Source organism: Petromyzon marinus, chromosome 54 (genome assembly GCF_048934315.1).
Source record: "Petromyzon marinus isolate PM22_M1 ecotype Great Lakes invasive population chromosome 54, UKy_Petmar_22M1.pri1.0, whole genome shotgun sequence".
Taxonomy (NCBI): domain Eukaryota; kingdom Metazoa; phylum Chordata; class Hyperoartia; order Petromyzontiformes; family Petromyzontidae; genus Petromyzon; species Petromyzon marinus.
Window position 1 is genome coordinate 981678 of NC_133720.1, and position 25884 is coordinate 1007561.

General features: G+C 52.7%; 4 protein-coding genes across 9 annotated transcripts in view; 2 read left to right on the forward strand and 2 right to left on the reverse strand.

Annotated features, from left to right (window-relative positions):
• Positions 1-265: 265 nt before the first annotated feature.
• Positions 266-2989, reverse strand: LOC116954129 (ferritin heavy chain B-like). The gene is made up of 4 exons (XM_032974592.2): positions 2747-2989; positions 1215-1361; positions 861-986; positions 266-647 (listed from the first exon to the last, which is right to left on the reverse strand). Exons 1-4 carry the CDS (start codon positions 2846-2848, stop codon positions 498-500), a joined length of 525 nt encoding a protein of 174 aa, XP_032830483.2. The 5' UTR covers positions 2849-2989; the 3' UTR covers positions 266-497.
• Positions 1595-10210, forward strand: LOC116954107 (uncharacterized). Of its 6 annotated transcripts, none has more exons than XR_012929593.1 (3): positions 2612-2723; positions 4427-9911; positions 10027-10210. XR_012929593.1 is itself a non-coding variant. In XM_076052067.1 (3 exons), the coding sequence occupies exon 3, from the start codon at positions 8038-8040 to the stop codon at positions 9355-9357; it is 1320 nt and encodes a 439-aa protein (XP_075908182.1). In that variant the 5' UTR covers positions 2612-2723; positions 4427-4513; positions 5504-8037; the 3' UTR covers positions 9358-10210. The 6 variants fall into 6 exon arrangements, 4 of the variants coding, with proteins under 4 accessions (XP_075908183.1, XP_075908182.1, XP_075908181.1 ...); XR_012929594.1 differs by having other exon boundaries at positions 4427-9735; XM_076052067.1 differs by having other exon boundaries at positions 4427-4513; positions 5504-10210.
• LOC116954127 (ferritin heavy chain B-like) lies at positions 10111-13356 on the forward strand. Its single transcript, XM_032974590.2, has 4 exons — positions 10111-10343; positions 11618-11764; positions 11958-12083; positions 12294-13356. Exons 1-4 carry the CDS (start codon positions 10242-10244, stop codon positions 12444-12446), a joined length of 528 nt encoding a protein of 175 aa, XP_032830481.1. The 5' UTR covers positions 10111-10241; the 3' UTR covers positions 12447-13356.
• A 3557-nt stretch (positions 13357-16913) lies between these two features.
• Positions 16914-25884, reverse strand: part of GLG1 (golgi glycoprotein 1) — a 59243-nt gene continuing 50272 nt past the window's right edge. The window contains exons 18-26 of the mRNA XM_032974514.2: positions 24620-24712; positions 23633-23770; positions 22927-23050; positions 22149-22291; positions 21011-21112; positions 20557-20664; positions 19901-20021; positions 19230-19336; positions 16914-18886 (exon numbers count right to left, since the gene is read on the reverse strand). Coding sequence (XP_032830405.1) covers positions 18719-18886; positions 19230-19336; positions 19901-20021; positions 20557-20664; positions 21011-21112; positions 22149-22291; positions 22927-23050; positions 23633-23770; positions 24620-24712 — 1104 coding nt within the window. The 3' untranslated portion in view covers positions 16914-18718. The remainder of the gene's footprint in view (positions 18887-19229; positions 19337-19900; positions 20022-20556; positions 20665-21010; positions 21113-22148; positions 22292-22926; positions 23051-23632; positions 23771-24619; positions 24713-25884) is intronic.

Below are 25884 nucleotides of genomic sequence, written 5' to 3' on the forward strand. Positions count from 1 at the left end.
TGCTGTTAATCCTCAGGACTGAAATGTTCCCATTAAGTGCAGGATCAAATGTAATTTGGTGGGTTTTGTGCAGTCATTGGTGACCTGACAGATCAACTCGCGACACTTGAGCACCCTGTCTCATGACAAGTGGCTGTCTGAATGCAAATCCACGATTTCAGCAGAATGTTTAGTTTTGTGCTCCATCGAAGCCACCCCAAGGTGTTCGTGAAGCCCCAACGCAAACTGGGGACGAATTGCAGACCACGAAAAACGCTCGGCACAATTTGAATGCTCAGAATTTTTATTCTCACTACGAGGTTCCACTTGTTTATGCAAAGACAATGACAGCATCCAGATTTTATCCACAACATCCACCACCCCCACCAAAGGATTACATGAACTGTGGAGAGAACCGAACTTTAAAAGGACCCTGCACACTTCACCAGCAAGAAAGAAACTACAGATTATAAATGACAGCTGGTGTGCGCAACTTCGTGTCGATGGGAGGACACTGTTTAGCTGCCCAGGGTCATCTTGTCGAAGAGGTACTCTCCCATGCCAGACTGCGGCACTCCCAGGCGCTTGAGGTTGGTGACGTGGTCCCCAAGCTTCTTGATGGACTCCACCTGCTCCTCCAGGAACTCGCTCTCCAGGAAGTCGCACAGCTGTGGACACAACATCAACAACATCAGCCACGGCTTCATTGGTCAGGGAGACGTTTCATGGGGTGTGGTGGTCGCTCAAAGTGACTGGCGACTTGTGGACGTCGTGGAGTGTGGCCGTGGGACCAAGCGGGAGGACAGCTTCGTAGCGAGAGAGCCGCGGGTTCTGAGAGTGACCACAGGGTGCTTGGGACCCGAGCCACCGAACGTACGAACCTGCGGGTCAGTCTTCTCGCTGGCCAGAGCGTGGAGATCCAGCAGGGCCTGGTTCACGGTCTTCTCCAGCTGCAGGGCAAACTGCATGGCCTCCAGACCACTGCCCCACTCGTCACGCTCCGGCTTCTGCTCGCACACAGACGGACAGCGACGGGAAACTTCATACAGCGAACGAGATGAGACGACGACGAGAATCGGACGGATTCACAGCCCTCGGTCGCCCCACCCACGCGACACAGAGGTCCCCGGGGCGGAGACGAACAGAGACGGTGACGCTCCTGGCACACTGCGGATCGCCCCTCCAAGGCTTTGACCTCACCACCACCCCCCCCAGTCCCCCCCCCCCCCACGTACCTTGATGTCCTGGAGCACGGCGCGCCCACCGCGCTTGTTCTGGTACTCGAGCAGCTTCTCGGCGTGCTCGCGCTCCTCGTGCGACAGATCCTTGAAGAACTTGTGGAAGTGCTTCAGGGCCACGTCATCGCGGTCGAAGTAGCTCGCCTGCGGTTCGCACAAACAGCGGCGACAGTGAGGCCAGAAGCACCCACCCGGCACTGTGCCGGGTGGGTGCCGAGATCTGTCTGGGTGCGATGGTGCGTCATCCTCGTCGTGATCTATCCGCTGCTAGATGGACTCTCCAAGTCGCCACCATCCATCGCGGTCTCGCAATGCAACAATCCACACAGCAGCTGCGCGCGATGCGACAATTGTGTCGATGCGTCGAGATGTGCGAGCGTGGCTGTGCGCGAGTGAATCTCTCCGCCAGGCTCCACGCGGGTTATTGTGAGCGACGTTCAACTCGTCACTCGCCCCACCGACGGTAGTAGCCGTGGCCGGGAATCAAACTCACGTGGCCAGGTTCACAGCGCAGCGCGCTAACCACTGCGCCACCGCTCCCGCCCGTCACGAGGCACTAAATAAATAATAAACTCGGCGGGCCGCTCCCCGGGTCACGTGACGATGTTTTCGAGGGCGGCGCCGTCACGTGACGAGGCACCCAGAGTCTAGGAGCCCCGCGGTACAATCGGCGTCCGTGGCGATTCAATTATCGCATCGATTATAAACTGTGTAACGATGATTAAATATATATTTTTTTATTCCTGGGCAGTAAATGTTACCTTCTAACTTCTTATGCCTCTAAAGTACAGAAAATGGCTATTATGATTATTACTATTCCCCACAAACTCTGCTTTTGTGACCAGGACAGTGATATTTTTAAATTTACCTATTTTCAATGAGAAAACGTGGTGTGCATTTGTGTCTTTCGTTCACATAAAGTCCTGGTCACAAAAGCAAAGTTTGTGGGGAATAATAATAGACATTTTCTATACCTGTGAGGCATAAACAATTAGAAATAACACTGCCCAGGAACAAAAATCGTGTTACGTAGTGGTGTTACTTTTACCATTTATGATCGCAGCGGCCTCTACTGGCTGGAATGGGCCAAGTGAACTCATTCTCACGGAGACAACAACACGGAGACAACAACAACACATCAACATGTCGCGGGCCTTTGTCAACCCACTCCCCACGCAGCGTCGGTTGTAGGGGTTTGCTTGACCATACTTCACCACGCTGGTCAATGCGGGTTGGTGAAGGGGTGGGCGGGAGGAGGCGGGAAGGGTTCGGGGTTGAGGAGGGACGCTCAGAGGAGAGGGGACGAGAGACGAAGTCCTCTGGAGAGTGCGGGGAGAGAGCGCGGAGAGGAGAGGCGAGGTGGATGGATCTGGATGCGAAGATCGTGGAGTCCACCGCGGGAGACCCCAAGAGTCGTGGACATCCCCGCGTGTGGAGGACGGCGCGAGCAGACGCCTCGCTCGTCGCAGAGGTGACACGACGAGAGGGGAGTGCGCGCTAGACGAGGTGAGAGTCGGAGGTGAACTCACCAGGGACAGGTAGACGTAGGAGGCGTAGAGCTCCTGGTTGACCTGGCGGTTGATGGCTGCCTCCACCTCCTGGCTGAAGTTCTGACGGATCTGGGACGTCATTTTGTTGTTGTTTTTGTTGTCGTTGCTGACGTTTGAGAGTTAACTGAGATGACACAGGGGGTGAGTTCTGTTCAAGCACTGTTGAAGCAAGAACCGCGTCCTGTGTGAGCTCCAGAGACTGTGAGCGCTGCTGCCGGGCCCCGCCCTTTATAGGCGCGAGGGGCGCACGCCATTGGTCGGCTCCAGCCCCTCCCCCCCCCCGAGCTCACCTGCGGGGGCGGAGTGGGCGGGGCCCAGGTGACCTGTGGGGTGGGCGGGACCCAGGTGAGCCGTGGGGTGAGCGGCCTCGGCCAATGGGCTGCTCCGGACTCCGCGTTGCCCAGGTGTGGTGGTGGGGGGGGGTCCACTCGGGGTGTTTGGTGGAAACGTCCATTGTTGTAACAACGCTGAACCGTCCGAGTGAAATAGATCTTTCTATTTAACTACTTACAACAAAAGAGCCATGTAAATATTTATTGTAACAAAAAACTATGGTGATAAAATAGCAAAACTGGAACAAGATTCCTACTGTTTGCTGGGTCAATACGGGAACTTCAGCACGATCAGCAGCGCGATTACCCGACACGAACGTTCGGAGAGGCTGCAGGTTTAATTTTCATCAGAGAGCTGTCGATGTTTGGTGTTTTGCGGCGTTCTAAACACCGCGTGGCACGTCCCACCATGGGTTTCCCGGTCTCACGGAGGGATCAACATCGATGTCAGAGCGTCCACGTTCATCAGACGCGGAAGAACATCGATGCTCGAGCGATGTGTCGGTGTGTTTTGCCCAGCCTTGCTATGATGACATTCATCTCGGTTGGGTTATAATGGTCTGCCTTCATAAATTATAAGTATATGTTCGATTGTATACTGTATGGTCAATTGGTTGAGAAATCGTTCCCAAACCTGGTTTGTCCATATGATTGGTTGCCCTCGATATTTCCCATTATTCTGTTTCCACGGGTGTTAATGAGCGATTTTAATCGGTGCGATAGGAGTCTAGAGGGTTAATACTTCTTCTATTCAGTTTTATTAGGAGCGTGACATGCTGTTCAGTTGCAGGATCGTGAGATGGCTACGACTTGATAGAGGACTTGAAGTAGCAGTAGATAGATGATGGTGAAGGGTTAGACAATGTTATATGGTGGCACGTGCAGGGCAATGACAATGGCTGCAGTGTGAATGGCAGTGCAGTTGGCGGTGTCGCCGCTGCGTCCCCGCTGCGGTGAAACTTGTGGGTGGCCGAGCCCCCGGGGTTCAGCGCTTCCCCGTAAAACGACACCAATAGCGACATTCACACCACGCAACTTGACACGCGGCACATGACTCACAATGCCGCGGCAGCATGAGTTGGCAAAATGTGCAAATGTTTTTATAATAATCACCCATAGTCTGTCCACTGCTGGATCAACTTTTCCCCAAAATTGTCGACATTCCTCAGTCCTGCGACGTGACGATCTAACAACGAGCTCCCGCACGCGAGACGATGGCTCCGTCCCCTCGGGAGAGTTCACACCTTTGGCTGCCGTTCCATTTCCAGTCTCGGCCCTCGTCGGCTATGCCCTGCCCAAGTTATGAATGTTCGTTTTTGTCATTTAGGCCTCGGTTTGTGAGCGCTTGGACGACTGCATTGGATTACACGGATTCGGTTTGACTCAGCGTGGTCCACAAATAATCGGCACAAAGGTATTTTTATTCCACCGGTCCTCTACAGAATCGGGTCGATTGTTATCGTCCACGGGTCACGGGAGACATCGAGACCATCGAAGGTGGCAAATCTTTAGTTGTACCGATGTATTTATACGGCTGAGAGTGAATCACTTGATAACCTCTAATTTAAAGTGGTTATCACGTGATTCACTGTTGTTGATTTTTGTGTTGAGCTTGTCCTTCCTTTCCGCACCTCCGATTACCATTGTTGGCTCCGTGCCGTGTGAAAAAGGTTCACACGTACAATCGTCATTGCTATTGCTCGAACTTGCGCTTGGGTCTCCGGTACTTTACTTGATTTCATTTCTGTCTCTAATTGCAATTCGAAAACGAGTTCGGCCATGGTGTGCTGGCGTGGTGCCACGGGTCAACATGTGAACATTATGGCGGGACCTCCCATAAGCCCCTGGCTCTCGCGTAAACATTATGTTATGTACACAAAAAAACTTTGCTGTTATTCACCAATGGGTTTTAAGGATGGTGGCAAGTGTTGCCTTGTTAAACTGTGCCTTTAAAACTGAAAACTACTTGCCTGCAGTACCTCGATTTAAATCCACTGTCGAAAAAATCATTTACACCCCTCTGTCAATCGTGTTTCTCAGTGTGGATTTGTGAGCACACTTTGTAAACAGTATCAAGCGTTTATGCCAATGTTACTCTACAGAGTAGTAGGTCGCCGCTCCTCTTATCCGCATTGATACGAGAAGTAGGTGGGGATTATGGCTTAACCGCAAAAAAAAAACCTATCTGCACAGATGCATACGGACAAGAGAAGTATTATCAAACAGGAGGAATTAACGGTGCAACGCATCTCATCTGTTAAATATCTGCAGGTAATAGGATTGTCATCGATTGATCCTGGCTGCAAACATTGGTAGGTCACAAATAATAATGAAGATAAGAGAGCAGTTTCATTGTATTATTCATACCGTGATGACAAGTAAAGCACTTGAGTCGTGTCGGCAGTTTGAGCAGCTTTGGACAAGACTCGTGATCCTGCCCATACCCGAGCATGGAGCGCGTTCGCTTGTTCAGCTGCGCTTGGACGACAACAGAACGATCCGCGCCAGGTGGGTCACGGCGTTTATGTGCGCGGTGGGGACGGAGTCGCCAAACATAAAATTATGATTTTGACTTCCGTTTATTCGGGACCCCGGGGTCCCGCCTAAGATTCCTTTGCCAAATTTGAAGACGTCCCCGGCAACCAGTGGCAGATTCTCCAAGTAGCAACAATAGCTACACATGTGTAGTAGTTACTACACATGTGTAGTAACTACTACACATTTGTAGTAGTTACTACACATGTGTAGTAGCTAAGTATGTAGTAGCTACATGTGTAGTAGCTACGGACCCCGCACTTTCAAGGGCCCCGCGCTAAATGCTTTCAAGTGATAAATTCCGGTTCAGTGATTTTGCACTTGTTCTATTACTATAGTACTATACCGCCTTCAACTTTTATGAACGACTGGGTGTTTAAGGTTAGCGATTTGCCGTATTATCTGGCTTTATAGCAAATGAAAAAATACAATGACTTTACTATGCAAGTTCAAAATTTGTGTTTTAATATGAAGGTGTTTTTTTTTATTTAGGGCCCCTTTATAACATCATGCTACAGGCACCGCACGAGCTTCATCCGGCACTGCCGGCAACCTATCCATTTGGGATGAATGGTACACGAAGCGCCATCGCCCCCCTGCCTGTGACAACCACTGCAGACTTGTAAGGCGGCGCGCCTTGGCGTTCAGAAGGTCGCAGAGTCCCACATGGTACTCCGTGGTAGTTCTCTCTCGCGACGTGGACCCATCGCGTGGTAGAAACTCATTCGTCTCAAACAGACTCGGCTCGCGTCGTCCGTCGCCCTCTGAAATGGCCGCCAATCGGTTGTGAAATGTCGCGAGCAACGTTGTGCCGAGACGAACAACACGAAAGTCACCGACACCTTCGAGTGCCCAAGGGAGAATAAATGAAAAGATGAAACGTGCTTTTTTTTAAAGGGGGGGGCACGACCGCAAACCCCGCGGCAGCTCATTAACCTTTTATGTCTCGTCAGCACGGCCCCGTATGAACCTGTTTGCTGTGGGTGGGATGTGCGTCAGCACGGCCCCGTATAAACCAGTTTGTTGCGGGTGGGATGTGCGTGAGCACAGCCCCGTATAAACCTGTTTGTTGCGGGTGGGATGTGCGCGTTGGGTTCACTGGGACACAGCGAGCAGCGATCGCTGCCGGAACTGAACCGCCCCCATCACAGCGCGCCGAATGCTTCACCTGACGCCGCGTGGAATGGCTCCGGGTGCCGTCAGCAAAACGAATCAACTAAAACCGCCTGGCGCACCCAATCCGTCAGCCGGGACTCTAAGCTGTCACCCCACACGGTTTAGAACCCCGTGTGTTCTTGTACAGGGAGATTTGGGTTTTCAGGTCCGTACGGCGTGACAGCCGCTTCAGTACGGGCAATTTATTTAATCTATTTGTGTTTCTCCCTTGTGATGGGACTTTTGTAGGATGAACGTTTAGCTGTATAAGGGGCACGGGGTGACCAATAAGGTCTGAGTTGGTCTGTAATAAGGTAGGGCACTGAGATAAGAGGGTTGACAGGTGTGCGGACGACACGTGGTGTTACAGGCTATAAACATGTTCGAGTGCATGTTGTTATACTGTACTCTAAATCGCATTATGTATTCTAAAGTACGATGTATAGACCAGTGGTTCTTAAACCGGGGGGGGGGGGGGGTCCAGGCACACTCTGGGGGTGCGAGACACGGCCAGAAGGTAAAATCGTCTAAACACAATTTAAGCACGGGCACGACGAGAATGAAAACAACTTTGTTTCAAACCCCATTGTGTTTATTAACTTTGGTCTCAATCGTAAAAGAACATGTTCAAGCGGCGGTGCAAGGCCGCAGTAAATGTTCAGAACCACTGGCAGAGTCTTCCACAATAAAGCACAGCACAGCACTAAACATTAACTTTAAAAACAAAAACGTGACGGCACGAACGAGACAGGGCAGTGCGGACGAGACAGCTCGACAAAAGAGAGCAAGTACATACGACAGAACAAATTAGAACTTTCAAAACAATGAGATTTGTACAAATATAATTGACACACGAGACAGTACAAATATGACAAGCAAACACGGGACAGTGCAGGCCAGAGTAAAAACTGGATTAAAACGAGAGTGGACATCTGTGAAAAAGAGCTTTATAGCTCATCGGATTCCTCCAGTATTAAATATTCTGAAATGAGATAGTTTGTATTGTATTGCTTGTATTGTACTAAGTGGAATTTACAAAACATCAACGAGACAGACAGTTCCAACAAGATGCACAGCACAAATGAGAGTGTAAATCGGAAAATACACACGAGACAACTTACAAAACAGTACAAGCGACAGTACAACGAATGTCGGACAGGACGCAGACACACACGCCCCTGTAATGAAGTAGAGCCCACGCCAGGCAGGTGTAACACATGAGACAGCACACACAGAGAGAGAGACAGCATGCACCAGAGAAACGATACAAACGAGACAGCAGGCCTGCAGACACGGGCAGTACAAACGAGGCAGCGCTATGGACAGGGCGGGAGCGAGAAGGAAAGTGCGTACGTGACCAGGGGCACGGCACGCAGCCACAGCAGCAGCGACGATTCACGTCACCTGAGCGTGGCCACGTTAGGCAACGTTCACCGTGTCTTGCTGCAGCTGGGCAAGCTGGCTACAATGAGTCCTCACCTGGCCACGGCTCAGCGATATAAGACACGTGGGGTGGATGATATATCGACAACCAAACATGGTCGCTCGGTGTCTCTGCCACGGTTCGGGTTAAAGGTCACGCCGTTGCCTTCGGATATCCGTGTACACCATTCCGTGTACACCAATCCGTGTACACCAATCCGTGTACACCATTCCGTGTACACCATTCCGTGTACACCAATCCGTGTCCACCATTCCGTGTACTCCAATCCGTATCCACCATTCCGTGTACACCAATCCGTGTACACCATTCCGTGTACTCCAATCCGTGTACACCAATCCGTGTCTACCATTCCGTGTACACCATTCCGTGTACACCAATCCGTGTCCACCAATCCGTGTACTCCAATCCGTGTACACCAATCCGTGTCCACCATTCCGTGTACACCAATCCGTATCCACCATTCCGTGTACACCAATCCGTGTACACCATTCCGTGTACTCCAATCCGTGTACACCAATCCGTGTCCACCATTCCGTGTCCACCAATCCGTGTACACCATTCCGTGTACTCCAATCCGTGTACACCAATCCGTGTCCACCATTCCGTGTACACCAATCCGTATCCACCATTCCGTGTACACCAATCCGTGTACACCATTCCGTGTACACCAATCCGTGTCCACCATTCCGTGTACACCAATCCGTATCCCCATTCCGTGTGCACCAATCCGTGTGCACCAATCCGTGTGCACCAATCCGTGTGCACCGATCCGTGTCCACCATTCCGTGTACACCAATCCGTGTAAACCATTCCGTGTGCACCATTCCGTGTGCACCAATCCGTGTACACCAATCCGTGTACACCAATCCGTGTCCACCATTCCGTGTGCACCATTCCGTGTACACCAATCCGTGTCCACCATTCCGTGTCCACCATTCCGTGTACACCAATCCGTGTCCACCATTCCGTGTCCATCATTCCGTGTACACCATTCCGTGTACACCAATCCGTATCCACCATTCCGTGTACACCATTCCGTGTACACCAATCCGTGTCCACCATTCCGTGTCCATCATTCCGTGTACACCAATCCGTTTATCGACATGTTTAGACGGAAGACTTAATGCTGCGGTTGAGTGTTGACACTTCAACAACAGCCTCCATTTTAAATGTTACTCTCGGCGAGCTTGACATCAACCATTTTCTATGACTACAAACATTTATCTTTACTGTAAATAGTTCACAACAAAAATGTGGATTCTGATGGTTTACTGTAGAGTACGTGGAAGTTGTCACTCAACGCAGTGTTTGACGTGCCACACACACACACATAAGCACCATCGCCCCAACCGCGGATCTCTCCTCACCCCTTGCACGCATTTTTCCGTTCCTTTTCTATCATTTCCCGTTCTTTATTCGCTCTCTTCCCCTTCCCAATCTTATTTCTCTATTCCTTGCATTACGTCTTCGACTCTACTCCCCTTCCCGTGGTGTTGCCGCAGGTACAAAGTTGCTGATATTCTCTCTTCTGTGCCGCATGATGATGATGATGATGCGAAATAAATCATTCATCAGCAGTCGTTAGACCGTGGATCCCAGGGCGCCCTGTGCAAACTCATGGCGACTCTCAGCTCGTGGAAGCGTAGACTCCTCCGAGTTGTCAGTGTGAAAGCAGATCGTAAGTCACGCGATCCCTACGTCCACTTGACACCACGGTTGTGTCATCTCAGCAGCACGGCAAGCGCGATGATGCGTCACCCATCGCAGATTAATATTTCACGTCCTGTGTCCAGGCCACGAACGTCCACGGCGAGGAAGGCGGCGGCTGTCCGGCCAATGGCGAGCGCCGTCCGTCTTTAAAAGTCGGAGCTTCTCCTCCAACGCTCACAGTCTCTGGAGCTCACATAGGACGCGGTTCTTGCTTCAACAGTGCTTGAACAGAACTCACCCCCTGTGTCATCTCAGTTAACTCTCAAACGTCAGCAACGACAACTACAACACCAACAAAATGACGTCCCAGATCCGTCAGAACTTCAGCCAGGAGGTGGAGGCAGCCATCAACCGGCAGGTCAACCAGGAGCTCTACGCCTCCTACGTCTACCTGTCCATGGTGAGTGCCGCTGCCTCGAGGCCAACGGGCCCGCATGTAACCATCATCACCATCATCGGTCATGTTCGATCCACGGCTGGATGAAGGCCTCCCCCAAGCCGTTGCCATCTCTCACGAGATGCAGCAACAGAGATGCGACGAGGCCGGCTCGTGCGCAGGTGCGAGAGGCAGCACCTGTGCACGCGCCGCCTTCACCGCTCCGTCTCCACCGTGGATGTCCTCCGAGACGCGTTCCCCCTCGCTACTTTGGCTGCCTCTCCGTCGTTACTCTCCACCGCCGTCCATCGTCCCTTCTCGCGCCCTACCCGCGCAGCCCGCGTGTCCCAGCGGCCAGTTCGACGCCCCTGGCTGGTGCACGTTCTCTCATCCCCACGTTCCTCTTTCTGAATCGCTGGCATTCCAATCATGACCATCCCCATGCTCATTTCGAGATTCTGTTCCAGTTTCCCTGTCACGGTGAAAGTTTCTGTTCCATGTTGGAGCATGTGATACGTACTGTGCCGATCAAAAACAAACTTCTTCTGGCACACTGCCATGTAGACTCTGCATTATTCAGCTCGGTTTCGCAGAGGTCATTAAAAACATCTCTGTTGTGCGTTCTGCCAACCGGCTCCACGTTGCGCTATCGGGGTTCGTGCCGCAGGACGAGGAGTCCGTCGCGATCCTCCGTGCGGCGGCGGCGGCGGCAGCGCAGCCGCCCTCCGTGTTAGCGAACGGCCCAAGGAAGCGGATATCGCAGAGCTACCTCTGAGATCCCTTCAAGTGACCTCTGACCCACCACACAATTAGAGGGGGATACATTTTCCTTCAGCCCGGCCACCGAGAGTAATGTTCATCGCAAGATGGTCAAAGTGATTCATTAAAATCAGAGATTAAATTTAGAAAACTTGACCATCACATAATTAGTAGTGAGAATTGGCGGAGGTGTGAATTGCAGATGGATTCGATCCCGCTGTGACAATGAACCCAACATCCCCTGTTTAAGCCAGACCTAGAACTCACAATAACAAACTCTGACAGAGAGACTCATACAATATTTACTGGTGTACACCTTCACAAATATGTACACAATCATGACATCGTGCGCAGCTGCTGTGTGGATTGTTGCATAGTGAGACCGTGGTGCATGGTTGTGACTTCGTGAGGCCTTAATCCAGCAGTAGATAGATCACAGATGGATGATGATGAGGACGATGATGCACCATCGCACCCAGCCGGCAGTGCCGGGAGTGTGCTTCTGGCCTCACTGTCGCCGCTGTTTGTGCGAACCGCAGGCGAGCTACTTCGACCGCGATGACGTGGCCCTGAAGCACTTCCACAAGTTCTTCAAGGATCTGTCGCACGAGGAGCGCGAGCACGCCGAGAAGCTGCTCGAGTACCAGAACAAGCGCGGCGGGCGCGCCGTGCTCCAGGACATCAAGGTACCTGTTTATTTGACCGTACTTCACCGCACTCTCGTCTCCTACCTCACGTTTACCGATCGTTCATCCCATTATTCTGCATCTCGTCAGCTCTCGGTGGGCCGCTTCAAGAGACACCGCGCTTGGCACGTGAGCCGCCTGGTTGGAAAATCCGGACACCGACTCTGTACGTCTCATTTCCGTGTGGGAGCAGAAGCCGGAGCGTGACGAGTGGGGCAGTGGTCTGGAGGCCATGCAGCTCGCCCTGCAGCTGGAGAAGACCGTGAACCAGGCCCTGCTGGATCTCCACGCTCTGGCCAGCGAGAAGAAAGACCCGCAGGTTCGTACGTTCGGTGGCTCGGGTCCCAAGCACCCTGTGGTCACTCTCAGAACCCGCGGCTCTCTCGCTACGAAGCTGTCCTCCCGCTCGGTCCCACGGCCACACTCCACGACGTCCACAAGTCGCCAGTCACTTTGAGCGACCACCACACCCCATGAAACGTCTCCCTGACCAATGAAGCCGTGGCTGATGTTGTTGATGTGTTCACAGCTGTGCGACTTCCTGGAGAGCGAGTTCCTGGAGGAGCAGGTGGAGTCCATCAAGAAGCTTGGGGACCACGTCACCAACCTCAAGCGCCTGGGAGTGCCGCACTCCACGACGGGAGAGTACCTCTTTGACAAGCTCACGCTGGGCAGCAGCTAAGCTGTGTCTCCGTCGCCCTCAGCCTCGCCACGCTCAGCCTCTCTGTATCCCGTGACTCCTCCTTGAGAAACGGCATTTGTCTGTTGGTTAGTCAGTCAGTCAGTTAGTCAGTCACAGCATTCGCTTGAGTCATGTTCATTGTTCTGTTCATCGCAAAGCAAGCACAACCTATGACCTTTGACCTAGGTCAATAAAACTCACCGAAGGTTTTGAGCTTACTAATCTTAAGGACTGTTTCAAAAGTCTAAACGCTCTCATTCCATCGCTCTTAACGGTTGAGTTAGGAAGAAATGAGTAGAATGAAGAAAATGTGGGGGACAAATTTATTTTTGGGGGGTGGGGGGGGGGAGCTAAAGGCATGAAAATTAACAGCAATTTTCTAATGAATAAAAACGAGCACAAGTACCCTCTACACAAGTACCTCCTACACAAGTACTTCCTACACAAGTACCCCCTATGTCAGGAGGTACTCGTGTAGAGACATCTCTGCCTCTGTGTAGGAGTGTGCACCTTCGTATCCATACCCAGAGACGTCCCCAGCACCGTGCCCGGTGCACTCGGCAGCGACTCGCAGACAAATCCCTCTTCTCCCCGGAGGCAGTCGACTGCGACCTGTCCAATTATAAAGGCGCCTCTTCCTGATAAATGCAACATCGTCACCCGAGCCATAAGCACGGTCAGAGTCGACCACGGGCAGATCACGGAGGAGGAGGAGGAGCGGAGCGCCAAGCGGGCCGGAGCGGCCGTGTCCCTGGTGGGGCGCGGGGTCTCTCTGCGGCGACTCTTCCCGTGGCCTTCACTCTCCGCCTCTGGGCGGTGGCGATGCTCCAACCGGGGTGTGAGCGCGAGGGCCATCGAGATGGAGCTGCTGTGCTGAGAAGGAGCCTCTAATAAAGTGTGACGAGCATCACCCATTGTCTCGCTTTCATCTTTATACAAAGAGATACAGAGTATGCCATTGTTAAGATCCTCACTGCATTTTACGATAAAAGGCACCCATCCCCCCCATATCGCCACAACAGACTGTTGGAGCAAGAGCTGTAACCAGCCACCTATAAAGGCCGGCACAGCACAAGGGGGGGATGGCCAGCACACGCCCCAGTGGTGATGTTTACACATCACACCAGGTACTCATTTGAGGTCACGTCGACCTAGGGAGGCCAAGACCAGATTCAGATAATCATCACTGGGGTTTGGCCGCGAGCAGGAATTTAACTCAGGGGTGGCTGGGTTCGTTGCGCATCGCGCTAACCGTTGCACTCCGGCTTCACACAAAACTTAGGTTCACATTTTACCATCCATTACCATCAACTGTATTTAGAACCAGGCAAGAGCCGATGAAGACTCTAAACCACGTGGCCAGCAATCGAAGCCACTGGCAAGGATTGCTGCAGTTTCCCCATCACTCCCCCCTCCTCTCGTCACCTGCAACCAAGCGGATTGAAGCTCCAGGGTGGGAAACTGGGACGGTGACCGTGAATCAGCCGAGCCACAGCTGGCGTGGAACTCGGCCTCAAGCCCTTCACTCGAACGATATGGGAATCTATCCTGGGTCTCCCCCTAGGTCAACTCGGCCCTAAATAAGTACTGTACCATGAGAGCGGTGTGTGAACATTGGGATTGAGGAGACAAAGGGCGGCCGGGGCCGGCATGGTCCTGGCCACACCAAGCCACCTCCCATGTGCTGCATTACATCAAAAGAATGTAGTGAATTTATAACACAGCAATGACAACAATAGGAGCACGGTCTTTAGTAAAACATTTTATTTTCTTGCAGCGTTTATGAAGCCAGCCACTCACATGTTCTGATACCGTTTGAATGTATTTTTTTGTGATGCTCTCACCTTATAGCACATCACTCCCCACTTGCTAGCTTAAACGCGACATCGGTCCCGACGCCAATTAGGGATGATACAAAATCCTCGCTGTGAAGTCGCACGAAGCCACGACAACAAAAAAACCGCCGAGATGTTTCGATGCCAGAGGCCGTGATGGCTGCTCAGGCGCTCCGTACGCGACACTTCAAACCAGTTGGGGACAAACAGTATTTACACATCTCATCATGAGCAACATCGAGCCGTGTATTTTCACTCACGAGCCACGAATGGCATACCATACTCAAACTGGTTTCAAGGCTCGTGGCCAACAGTTCACTCTTAGTGAATAATCATGATGACAATAAAAACACAGCTATCAAACCCAGAGATTCTTTTTTTTTTATTTCACAGCTGAGTCATGCAAAAAATAATTGTCAACGACTGCCCCCCCTCCCCCACGTTGAATATAATTTGTGTCCAACCCGTCCCCCATCCGATATACCCCCCCCCACCCCGAAATCATAGTAAACAACCGAGCGAGCACACGCACACCGAATCGAGACGTGAAAAATAACAAACGAAACAGACCAACGTTCAGCATTCAGCCGAAAATTACACTTCCGCTTGAGAGCCCTCTCCGTACCCAGACCGCTTTACCAAGCCAGTATAAAATTCCAGAATTCCCAGATTGGAAAGCATTCCTACTTTGAATGATTAGGAATCAACGAGTGGAGGCGAGAGTGGTGGGTGGAGGGTTTATATATATATTTAAAAAATCACGCATTAAATAGCAAATTGTGACCACGTAATAATACGTGGTTGCTACAAAATATTGAAAAATTAAAGATATCTCCATTAAGATCACTCTAAATTCATTATCATCACTCTGGAAAACAAAGTATCTTTATGCTGCAAGCATTCAAAAGCTAAAGGTTCACAGTACCACAGAGTGCCTTAATTCAGCCAAATAGCTTGTTTCTTACATTCAGGGTAACAACAGCATTTCTGTGGTGGTAGGGAAGGTGGTGCATAAGATGCATTATCGCGGCTCAGACCATTTATTTTTTGGGGGTGGAGGGGGGCGATGCGAGACTGACTGGGGAGCGCGGTGGACGCCCGCCAACAAGCGCGCACGCCACTGCGCGTCGCCGGGAGTTGCCGGACGCGGTGGCGCGCGGTGCCAACGGGAGAGTGCGAGCACGAGCGCTGCCCTGCGGCGGGTGCCTCTGTTCCACTGCACCACCGAGAGCGTGCCAGGGCCGTGCGCTGCGCGAGCCCGGAGCGCCGCTTAGGTGGTTGCCAGAAATGAATTTTTCCAACGAAGCAGAGCCAAGCGGTACGCTACTGATGGTGCATGTAATGAACGGGTTGAGATGCGACTGGGGGATGCAGCGACGCTGCGCGTGCCCTCGCAGTGTACCGGACCTACGTGGCACGCAGTAAACGTGCCATTAGCGTTAGCCCCTGGCCCGACTTGCAACGGAGCCAGATTCACACGTCTTGCAAGTCCGGCGTATCGTGGTTTGGTTCTGGCTCGGCACGGCATGGAAAGCCGGTGGAAAACCAGCCGCGTCACCGGGGCCTTGTGCTCGGCTCACGTGCCAGTGGAAAAAGGGGTACCACCATTGAGCTCCAGTTGACCGACGAGGCGGTGGTGCAACGCGGCTCCCTTGGGAGAGGAGCAGGAACGCGATCGCGATCTGGGAAGACTGGCATTTCCCGCACGGAAGCTGCTCGCCACCACGGCTATTGGCGCCGCCGCCGCCGCCGCCGCAACAGGCTTTTGCGGTTGTGCCGTGCGGCTCTCCCGAAGCGTGTTCGGGTCGCGCCGAGCGCCTTCCGGCGCTACGTCCGACGTTTCGTTTCCACGTGCCGGGGAGCTTTTTCTCCAGCACGCGAAGCGAAACGACGAGACAACGTACAGCGGGGGCAACACCAGAAGCACATCGGAGAGAGCTTCCGCACGTTGCCGAGTGGAGGGCGGCGGCGGCGGCGATGTCGCCGGAACGACGCCGATTCCAACGCCGCTCGATTTGTGACAAGCCGCCCCCCCAACGGTCGATGAGACGCTCGACGCCGACAAACGCTCGATTCGCTGTCGCCAATTCAACCCGACGTGTACCCGGGCACGCATGCCGTCACCGATCAGGCGAGGGGTCACAGCATTAGCGAGAATGAACTCTTCGCACATTTTTGCACCTCCTGACGCAACCCCTTAGCGAGGCTACTACTACTACTAACTACGCAAATGTAATCGTTGGGAAGGTGACTGCGGTGCAGGCGGGACGGAGGAGCCACAACCATCTCTCCCTCCCCCCTCCCTTGCTGCAGCCCCGGACCTTTGTAGACCGTGCGCGCCACAGTCACCTCCGCGTCGTTACAGCCCTAGCAGCTCGTGGCAACGCGGACACCGAGAGAGAGAGAGCGAGAGAGAGGGGCTCTGCACCGGCCCGACGCGCTTTAAGCGGACGGCGCGGGTTCGCGACGTCACCGATGCACCTCCACGTCGTCCGCTTGTGCTTCCGGGCAGTGGTTCGATTGATTATAGGGGGAGACCCACGAACTCGATGGGGCGGGGGATGCACAGCAGATTCTGTGCGTGGTTCAGAGCGATCGTATTATGAGAAAAAAGCCAAAGGACGACTGCTCGTTCCCAAACAAACCGCATTACTTTATTAAATTCACACCTGGCCATTAAAAATAACAGTAATAATATTATTGTATCCCAACAGAACCTTTTTGACCACATTTCTTAGAATTAAATACACCCGTTTGTACATTTGTGCCCTGAAACTAAATGATCAGTAACTAGACCGTTTCTCGCTTAACTGGGTTTGAATGGCTTAAGATTATAGGGTTGACAGCTAATGATATTTTTGCTTTTATATGTACACACACACACAAGAATGGTTCCCAATACGATAAGCTGAGTTCCACCTAAAAAAATGTAACCACTGGCTCTCTGTAAGGTTGATGGACAAATCCGTTTGTGTTGAACACCAAGGGCACGAGACACAATTGGAGAATGATTATATGCTTGCAACGACACAACCGCAGGCTACGTAACTCGCAGGGGGGGAGTGGGAGGGGGGTCCATTCGTTCGGCCAATTTAATTGAACGAAGTTGAAAAATGTATTGCTCGCTAATGTATTTAAATGCCCGCCCCCCCCCCCCCCCCCCCCCAAAAAAAAATACGTGGGAATCCGAAGATTGAATAATCTTACGCTGGGAATCTCAACTGTTGGGACACACGGGGAACGTGTCCATCGACCAACACTCCGTACACGGCGATTTGACGTTTCGACGTTTCGCGTTTCGTTGTCACGTTCACGTAACGAGCAACGCCAACGCCACGCACAACCCGGCGAGGCGTTTGAAGATCCAGCGCGACAATCAAGCCAACCCGCCCAACTCCTAGGCGGAATTACACTCGCAACTATCTGTCACTTTTGAAAGACCAACTCTTGCGAGTAACCAAGGAAAACAAGAACATGAAAACCAACACGCTCGACTCAAACGAGCTCAACCAAGACGATGGCGCTTTCACCTCCTGACAACGTCAACAGCAATTTGTATCCAGCGGTGGATTAAAAACGTGACGTCTAACACTATTTGCGCTTCAATTGCGCACGATTGAAAAGTATGTAGCGACGTAGAGCTCCGGATTTGCAGATTGTTTCTGAAGAATAGGGAATTCTTCAAACAAAAATGAAAGCGCAGCTTTGCTTGGCTACAATGTCACCACATGCACACTGCATGGGAAAGGTTGGGAGACGCAAACAGCATTTCCGTTACAAATCTCCATTCTCAGTTTCAAGGGCAAATAAACAAATAAAAATAAAAAAAAGTATTTCGGATGAAGTCAATTAATTGTGTCGTCAAGAGCGTGACACTTTTAACAATCAGTCCACGAGATAAACACAGAGACAGAGCTTGAGTTAAGAACACGACTCCGCCGGCTAGATACCTGCAAACCGCTCACAGTTATCGAAACAAGACGCCCATCCAAGAATTGTCTTGGATCTACGGTCTGAGTGCTGATGGGAATGTGCGCTGTGATATGAAGGGGGGGCTATGTGGAGACGCTCAAAGACTATCGCAGTACAACAACAAAAAAACCAGGAGCTCGCAAAAATAAGAGAGGCTCGGAAGAGAAAGGAACCCAGGAGATGAGAGAGAGAGAGAGAGGTGACAACTCTGAGCGACAGTGTTGCAAGACTTCGAGCAAGCAAGTTAAAGTTAGACGGACACAGTGAGAGCGCGATAGCAGAAAACGAGAGGAGCAACAGACAGCGGCAGTGGAAAGAGGAAGGAAGAGACCGCAGTAGACAACGAAAGAGTCAGAAAAAGGAGAACAAACGCACGCACATCGCTGGCGTGTATCGACGCAACAAACGCGTGGCGTAGGATCGTTGACTGGTCTGGGCGAGCGAGCTGGCTGGCTGGCTGGCGTTCTACCTGTCCTTGACATCGCGCGCCACGCGCTTGGTGATGCGGCCGCACAGCAGGCCGAAGGCAAAGAGCACGCAGATGGTGGCGAGGATGACGATCAGGAAGTACGTGCGCGACGGGGAGTCGTAGACCGTCTTGGCAAGCTCCCCCAAGCTGTCGGGAGGCACCACCTGGCGGCCCGCGGCAGGAGACACAACAACAACAACAATCGCTCAGGCGGCCGTCGCTTCCTCTGGAAAGGTATTTTGGTCTACTCTTCCACGCTGGTCAGAAGTCTTGGATGAGCTGGGGGTACTCGTACTTTACCCCAACCGCTGATCGACCAACGAGGTGTACCCGATGATACCGTCGATCCCCAGGCGGGGTTGAATGCAGAAACTTTGTCCATTGGTTCAAGCGTCGGGCCGGGAGGCTGAATCGGTGACCTCTGGACCAATGTGCTGGCCATGACGACATCATGGCGAGAGACATCCGTAATTAGCGTTTGTATTGGCCGTCACAGGCAATGCTTACCTTGGCTGCATACTCCCACATCTCCTTGCGGTCGACCAGCCGCTTCTTGCACTCGGGCTGCAGACGGACTGTCTTGTCATCCAGTGATTCGAGTAAACATGACATCTCTACAAAGACAAAGACAACCCGCATAGCCTTAACAGACTGTAGGGACAAGTGCACCTATGAAGGCCGGCATGGCTGGCGAGGTGAATGGTGGCCAGCACCATGCCCTTCCGCCTTGATCTCTCCAGTGCCGATGTTAATTTCACACATCGCACCAGGTACTCATTTGAGGTGGAGTAGACCTAGGGGAGGCCCAGGACCAATTCCGATATTCGTCACTGGTGTTGGTGGCCGTGAGTGGGAATCGAACTCGGATCACCGGGTTTGTAGGGAAGCGTACTAACGCACCCACCAACCCTCGCCACCCACCCACCAACCCACCAACCCTCGCCACCCACCCACCAACCCACCAACACTCGCCACCCACCAATCTTCGCAGCCCCTCGGCATAAGAGACAGGTGGAGAAAAAGGCGTCACAACAACGACACCAAAAGCCAAATTGGAGTGAAACAGTAAATCAAAAGGACAGTCGGTCACAGGGTCAGTGTCCCGTAGGGCACCGCAAGTGCACGGTCCTGTCCGGGGTCCGGCTCGGGGGGGGGGAGGGGAGGGGGTAGGAACTTACGCTTGCCCTCCCCGGGCGCCACGCCCCCGCAGTAGTGCTTGAGGTCGAGCGAGCAGGCCGTGTGCAGCACGGGGTCGACGAACACGTCCGCCTTGCTCTCCTGCAGGATGTTGAAGACCTCCTGCGCGTCACAGCGGGGCGCAGCTTGTCAGCAACGTACGATTAATAATAATAATACCGAAGTACATTTGGTATTCGCGACATTCTTATGGCGCAAGGCTATCACGAAGGCGTCGTTTTACAGATCTGCGGTAGTCTCTCAGTAGAAGGCGACGTTGCTGTGCGTAATCCCAATCGATTTTTTGTTTTCTTCAGAATACGACAACTTTTGACCGCAACATCGGCACACAATCGCCCACGCGTGTTGAACGACATCGGGTGGTGTGTACTCTACGGCTAAAACCCGCACCGCAGCAATCGGCAGGATAGCAGCGAGCAGATGGAGCCCAGCCCACCGCCTGGGCGGTGTGCGGAACGCAGGGTGCCGGTTGTTGGCGTGCAACGCGGGAGGTCAACGCGGGAGGTCAAAGCGGGAGGTCAACACGGGAGGTCAACGCGGGAGGTCAACGCGGGAGGTCAACGCGGGAGGTCAACGCGGCCGGTGCACGGCCGGGTAGGGTCTGGCGGGTGTGGCAACGTGGGAACCGACGCCGTACCGTGCGGCAGCCTTCGCTCTTGATCTTGGGCAGGTTGATCTTGAGGCACTCCTCCACCTGCCCCGCCTGCTCCTGCGCCGCAGCCTCGTCGGCGCACAGCTTCGAAATCTGGGACACAGAGTCACGAGCACGGCTCGCTGAGCGCCGCCCTCCGTCTCTCTACTGCTGGATGAAGGCCCCCCCCCCCAACCCCCCCACCCTCCACCTCCTCCCCCCGCACCGTTGTCAATCATGGACGCCGTTTCACCGTAACTGGCACGTGCGCGTTTGTGACGAGGGAAGTCCAGGACCACCTCAGACGTCGCTCTCCTCTAGTTTTAACCACGGCTGGGAATCGAACTCCAGTGACTGGAGTGCAGCGCGCTAATTAACACGGTGCCACTGATATAGAAATGTATGTCCTCGATACACGTGGGTGGGTGTGCGTGCGCGCCAGTGTCAAGCCGAAACTCACGTCGTCGCCGCAGTGCATTTGCAACTGAGGGTCCAGGCGGTAGTCCATAGCAGACTCCTGGATGGCAAGGCGGATCTGGTCCTCACAGTCCATGGACATACGCTGTGCAACACAAAAACAAAACAAAGATCCCCCGGGTAAAGTCGTAACAGACTGTAAGAGCAAACGCTGTTAGCGAGTAGCACCTATGAAGGCCGGAACGCCACACGAGGGGGTGAGTGGCCAGCACTACGGCCGGCCGCCTTTGTCTCCCCAATGGCGATGTTTACACACCGCACCAGGTACTCGTTTGAGGCCGAGTCGATCTAGGGGGAGGCCCAGGATCAATTCAGATAATCGTCACTTGTGTTGGCCGTGAGCGGGAATCAAACTCTGGACCCCGGGTTCGTAGCGCAGCGCGTTAACCGCTACACCACTGCTCCACACGCAAACGCACACCACACCACCTACGTTAGGGCACCCTCACTATTCATTAAAGCCAAGCGTGCACAAAGCTATCTATATGACACATGTGAAACACGCTCGCTTCAATTTACACTTAGTCGTCTATCTGCTAATGAGCCAGGCAAAGGCGCCCTGCGGGTTCCGAAGGGTTGATGGGTAATTACTGCTGGAGCCTCACGGTGCAACACGAAGGGCACTGTGGGGGCCCGCCACTTAGTGCAAATGTAAAACCTGACACCGTCATTAGCAGGCCCACTCCTGCTCCAGATTGCGGATAGTGAATGCGCGTCCCGTGGATACGATTAGCTTCATCACGCTCGCAGAGATATTAAAGTCTCATTTTAAACAACATCGCCATCATCATTGATCGACCGTTGTATTACATTGACAAATCAAGCACAAGTCGCAGAAGCCAACACTGCCTTTACACATCGTAAGCTATGCAAACACAGTTTGTCATCAACAGTCAAAGTGGATCTCTGGTGAAACAAACCGGGGACAGCGCTCAAACCTCCACGCGTTGCCAACGTTATGGTTGCAGTAACATCACCATTACGGCAACTGCTAGGTAACGTTGATGACAATGAGGGTTATTCATTCGTAGGGTTGAAGCTACCGAAGCGTACGAGCGCGCGTACAAGCGTACATTCACCGCTTGGTCAAGCAATTAATTAAACCCCCCGGCTGGCCCAACCTGTTTGCCGTATTTGAGCTTGAGGCACGAGATGACCTTTCCTTCCAACTCCTCGTCGTTCTTCTCCTGTTCCAGCACAGCCTTGCAGAACTTGGGGATGTCTCCTTTGCACGACTTCTTGAGGATGGGGTTCAGCCGATAGTCTGGGGGAATGAAAAGAAAACGTCTTTGTGCGAAATGGACGGGGTTGTTTTTCTCTGGCGAGTAGCGGAACGGATTTACTCCTGAAAGTGTCCACCGACTCGCTCGCTCACTCACCAACCTCCACATGAAGTAGAAACATTGCTGTTTATACAGCGGACTCTCGGTTAACAATATTAATTGGTTCCCGAAAACCATCGTTGATCGAAATTATCGTTAATAGAGTTTAGGAAATACATGTTAATGGCTAGCATATCAAATACTGAAAAGCTAGCAGCCAGTTTGCTCTCAAAACGCTGATTGGCCGAGGTCAGCCGAGTTCACTTAGAAGCGCTCCGATTGGCCAAAATTGGCGGCCGTGCGAAATCGTAAACATATTGTTAATCGAAAATGTATCGTCAATAGAAACAATGGGACCCTGTGGGAGGCGGATCGTTACTCGATGATATCGTAAACCGAGGGACCACTGTATCTCCGTGTCAGAACAAAAATAAATAAAGAGCTAAAAAGCGATGAAGGAATCTAATCGTGACGTTGACATCGGTGGTCATCGCATTGTCGCCGGGCAAGGGGATGAGTGCCCCGACGCCCGCTATCGAGTGGACCCCCCTCACCACCTCCAGCCCCCAACCCCCACCTGAGTACTGCACGATCTGCCGCTTGGTGATCATCTGCTTGCACTTGGGGTCCATGACCTCGCTGTGCTTGTTCTGCTTCAGGCACTGCATGATGTCGCGAGGGTCCGACTCGGAGCAGAAGCGCTGTGGAGGCAAAGCAAAGTGGGACATCCAAACTCCCCCCCCCCCAGCGTCACGACACACACTTCACGATTCTTCCGCTCACGACACACGCATCAAGTTCTGCACGCGCGAGAGAATGCGTTATTTTTAATTCGTATACGACATACGAGATCGGTTCACGCAAATCGCCCTCGTTTATGTAGCACCTCAGACCAGCGCTACAGGACACAGTGAAACCACACCACACACACGAATCTGAACCCAGACTTCACTCTGATCGGTGCCGATCAGGCACCCTTATTTTCACAAGGCACTGGTCCAGCCACTTATACCCCCTTTTCCACTGGCACATCCGAGCAGAGCCAGCACGGGGTCCCTCGTGCTGCGTCCGGGTGGTTACCGCTGGCTATTCGCTGTGCTGAGCCAGACCCAAACCGCGATACGCGGGCCTCACAAGACATCCGAATCTGGTTTGAAGGCAAGCAGGGCCAGGGGGCGGGGCTGACGCCACATCCGTTGGGCGCGACGTCAGACAGGACGCGGCTTGGCACGGCCCTGGCGCGGATGTGTTGTGCAGTGGAAAAGGCACTGGACCTTCCATACCTTGATCATCTGCTTGCAAACCCGCATGAGCGTGTAGTCCATCTCGGGATCAGACATCTCCTGCTCCTCACGCTTGAAGATCTTCTCGTGGCACTTGGGGCTGAGGTTTTTCCGCTTGTCCTTCAGGCACTCGAGCACCTGGGAGTGGTGAAGGGTGGGGGGGGTGGGCACAGGCCAGCGTAAGGCAGTCAGGGCGCCACTGTGGTTGGATGCTAACTACCTCGCCTGGTGTACAAGGAGGTCGTGGGTTCGATCCCGACCCTGACGCCTGCTGCTGTATATTTGGAGTTTGCGTGTCTCTTTCTCTCTCTCATCATCATCACGGTGGCTAGGAGATGTTAACTACCTCGCCTGGTGTACATGAGGTCGTGGGTTCGATCCCAACCCTGATGCCTGCTGCTGTATATTTGGAGTTTGCGTGTCTCTCTCCCTGTGGCAACGTGGATTTTTATCCAGTTCTCCAGGTTTTCCCTCCACATTTTGAGTATTTGGCTGCTAGAAATTTCACATGAGTCACTTCGTTGAGCTATCATTTGTGGTCAGGTCCCTTAAAAGAAGCAATACAGCTCAGTGGGCCTCACCTGGTAAAATGTAATGTTTAGATAGTCGAGTCGGATATGGGGTGATTTGTAATTAAAAACGCAGCGGCATCGCCACCTAAAATTCCAGCATGAGCGACGCAGCGAAAACTCGGAGCGCGATTCGCCCCCCGCTATGACAGCCGTCCGCTCCTAACAGTTTCTTCCTAAAACAACAGTGTTTGGCAGGGACGACAGGTTTGTTCCTTTCACCTGAAGAAGGCCACTTGTGTTGTGGCCGAAACGTCGTGAGAATGTTTTTGTTTTATTTTATTATTTTATTCTCATTCTACGTGACTTTACCGAAAGAACCAAAGAAGAAGAATACAAACATTCAAGGTTATCTTTAAAAGCTGTTTCTCACTCTGCCCCTGCGAACTCGTCCCGCCCTGCCTTGCTCTGCCCGTACCTGAGCATTCCCAAAGGAGGCCTCTTTGCAGAACTTCTTGATGTCAGGCTCACAAGTTTCACTCAGTTCCGGGTCGAGCCGCAGGTCCTCCGTCTGTGAGGGCAAGCAGGCAGAGATGACGCGCGTTTACAACGCTAACACCTCAACGGTAGCTCATTGACAGCGCTAACACCTCAACGGTAGCTCATTGACAACGCTAACACCTCAACGGTAGCTCATTGACAACGCTAACACGGTGGTTCATTGACAACGCTAACACCTCAATGGTAGCTCATTGACAACGCTAACACCTCAACGGTAGCTCATTTACAACGCTAACACCTCAACGGTAGCTCATTGACAACGCTAACACCTCAACGGTAGCTCATTGATTGCGCTAACACCTCAACGGTAGCTCATTGACAGCGCTAACACCTCAACGGTAGCCCACTGACAACGCTAACACCTCAACGGTAGCTCATTGACAATGCTAACACCTCAACGGTAGCTCATTGACAACGCTAACACGGTAGCTCATTGACAACGCTAACACCTCAATGGTAGCTCATTGACAACGCTAACACCTCAATGGTAGCTCATTGACAATGCTAACACCTCAACGGTAGCTCATTGACAACGCTAACACGGTAGCTCATTGACAACGCTAACACGGTAGCTCATTGACAACGCTAACACCTCAACGGTAGCTCATTGACAACGCTAACACGGTAGCTCATTGACAACGCTAACACGGTAGCTCATTGACAACGCTAACACCTCAACGGTAGCGCGCGCGCCAAGTTGGCACACGGAGTAAACACAGCGGGGGCCCTGTAACCGCTCACTCGCGCAAGGGCCTCCCGCCACCAGACGCCTTGGAATATTTGGGTGTACCCACGCTCAGGGGCGGAGCCAGGGGGGTGACAGGGGGGGTGACATTCTGCGTATAAGTGTACGACACTCGGTCTGGCGGACTCCGTGCAACTGCATTGTCAGAGTGTGTCGCCAACCGATGGCGTCTAGTTCAACAGCCTGACTCTCTAATCATTCTTGAAATAAAAAATTGTTGAATGTCACCCCGGCCTGAAATCCTGGCTCCGCCCCTGCCCACGCTTAACCCCACCAAACGCGACCTTGCCGATCCGACACATCGTGCTGTACCCATTTGTACCCCTGGGGGGCGGGGGTGAATTTCAAGTCAAAAGTCTGAGTGTCTCCGCGTGTAAACATCTTCTCTCGCGACCCAGGGGTAGCGGTGAAAATGCCGCATTCCCTGCAGCCGGGGC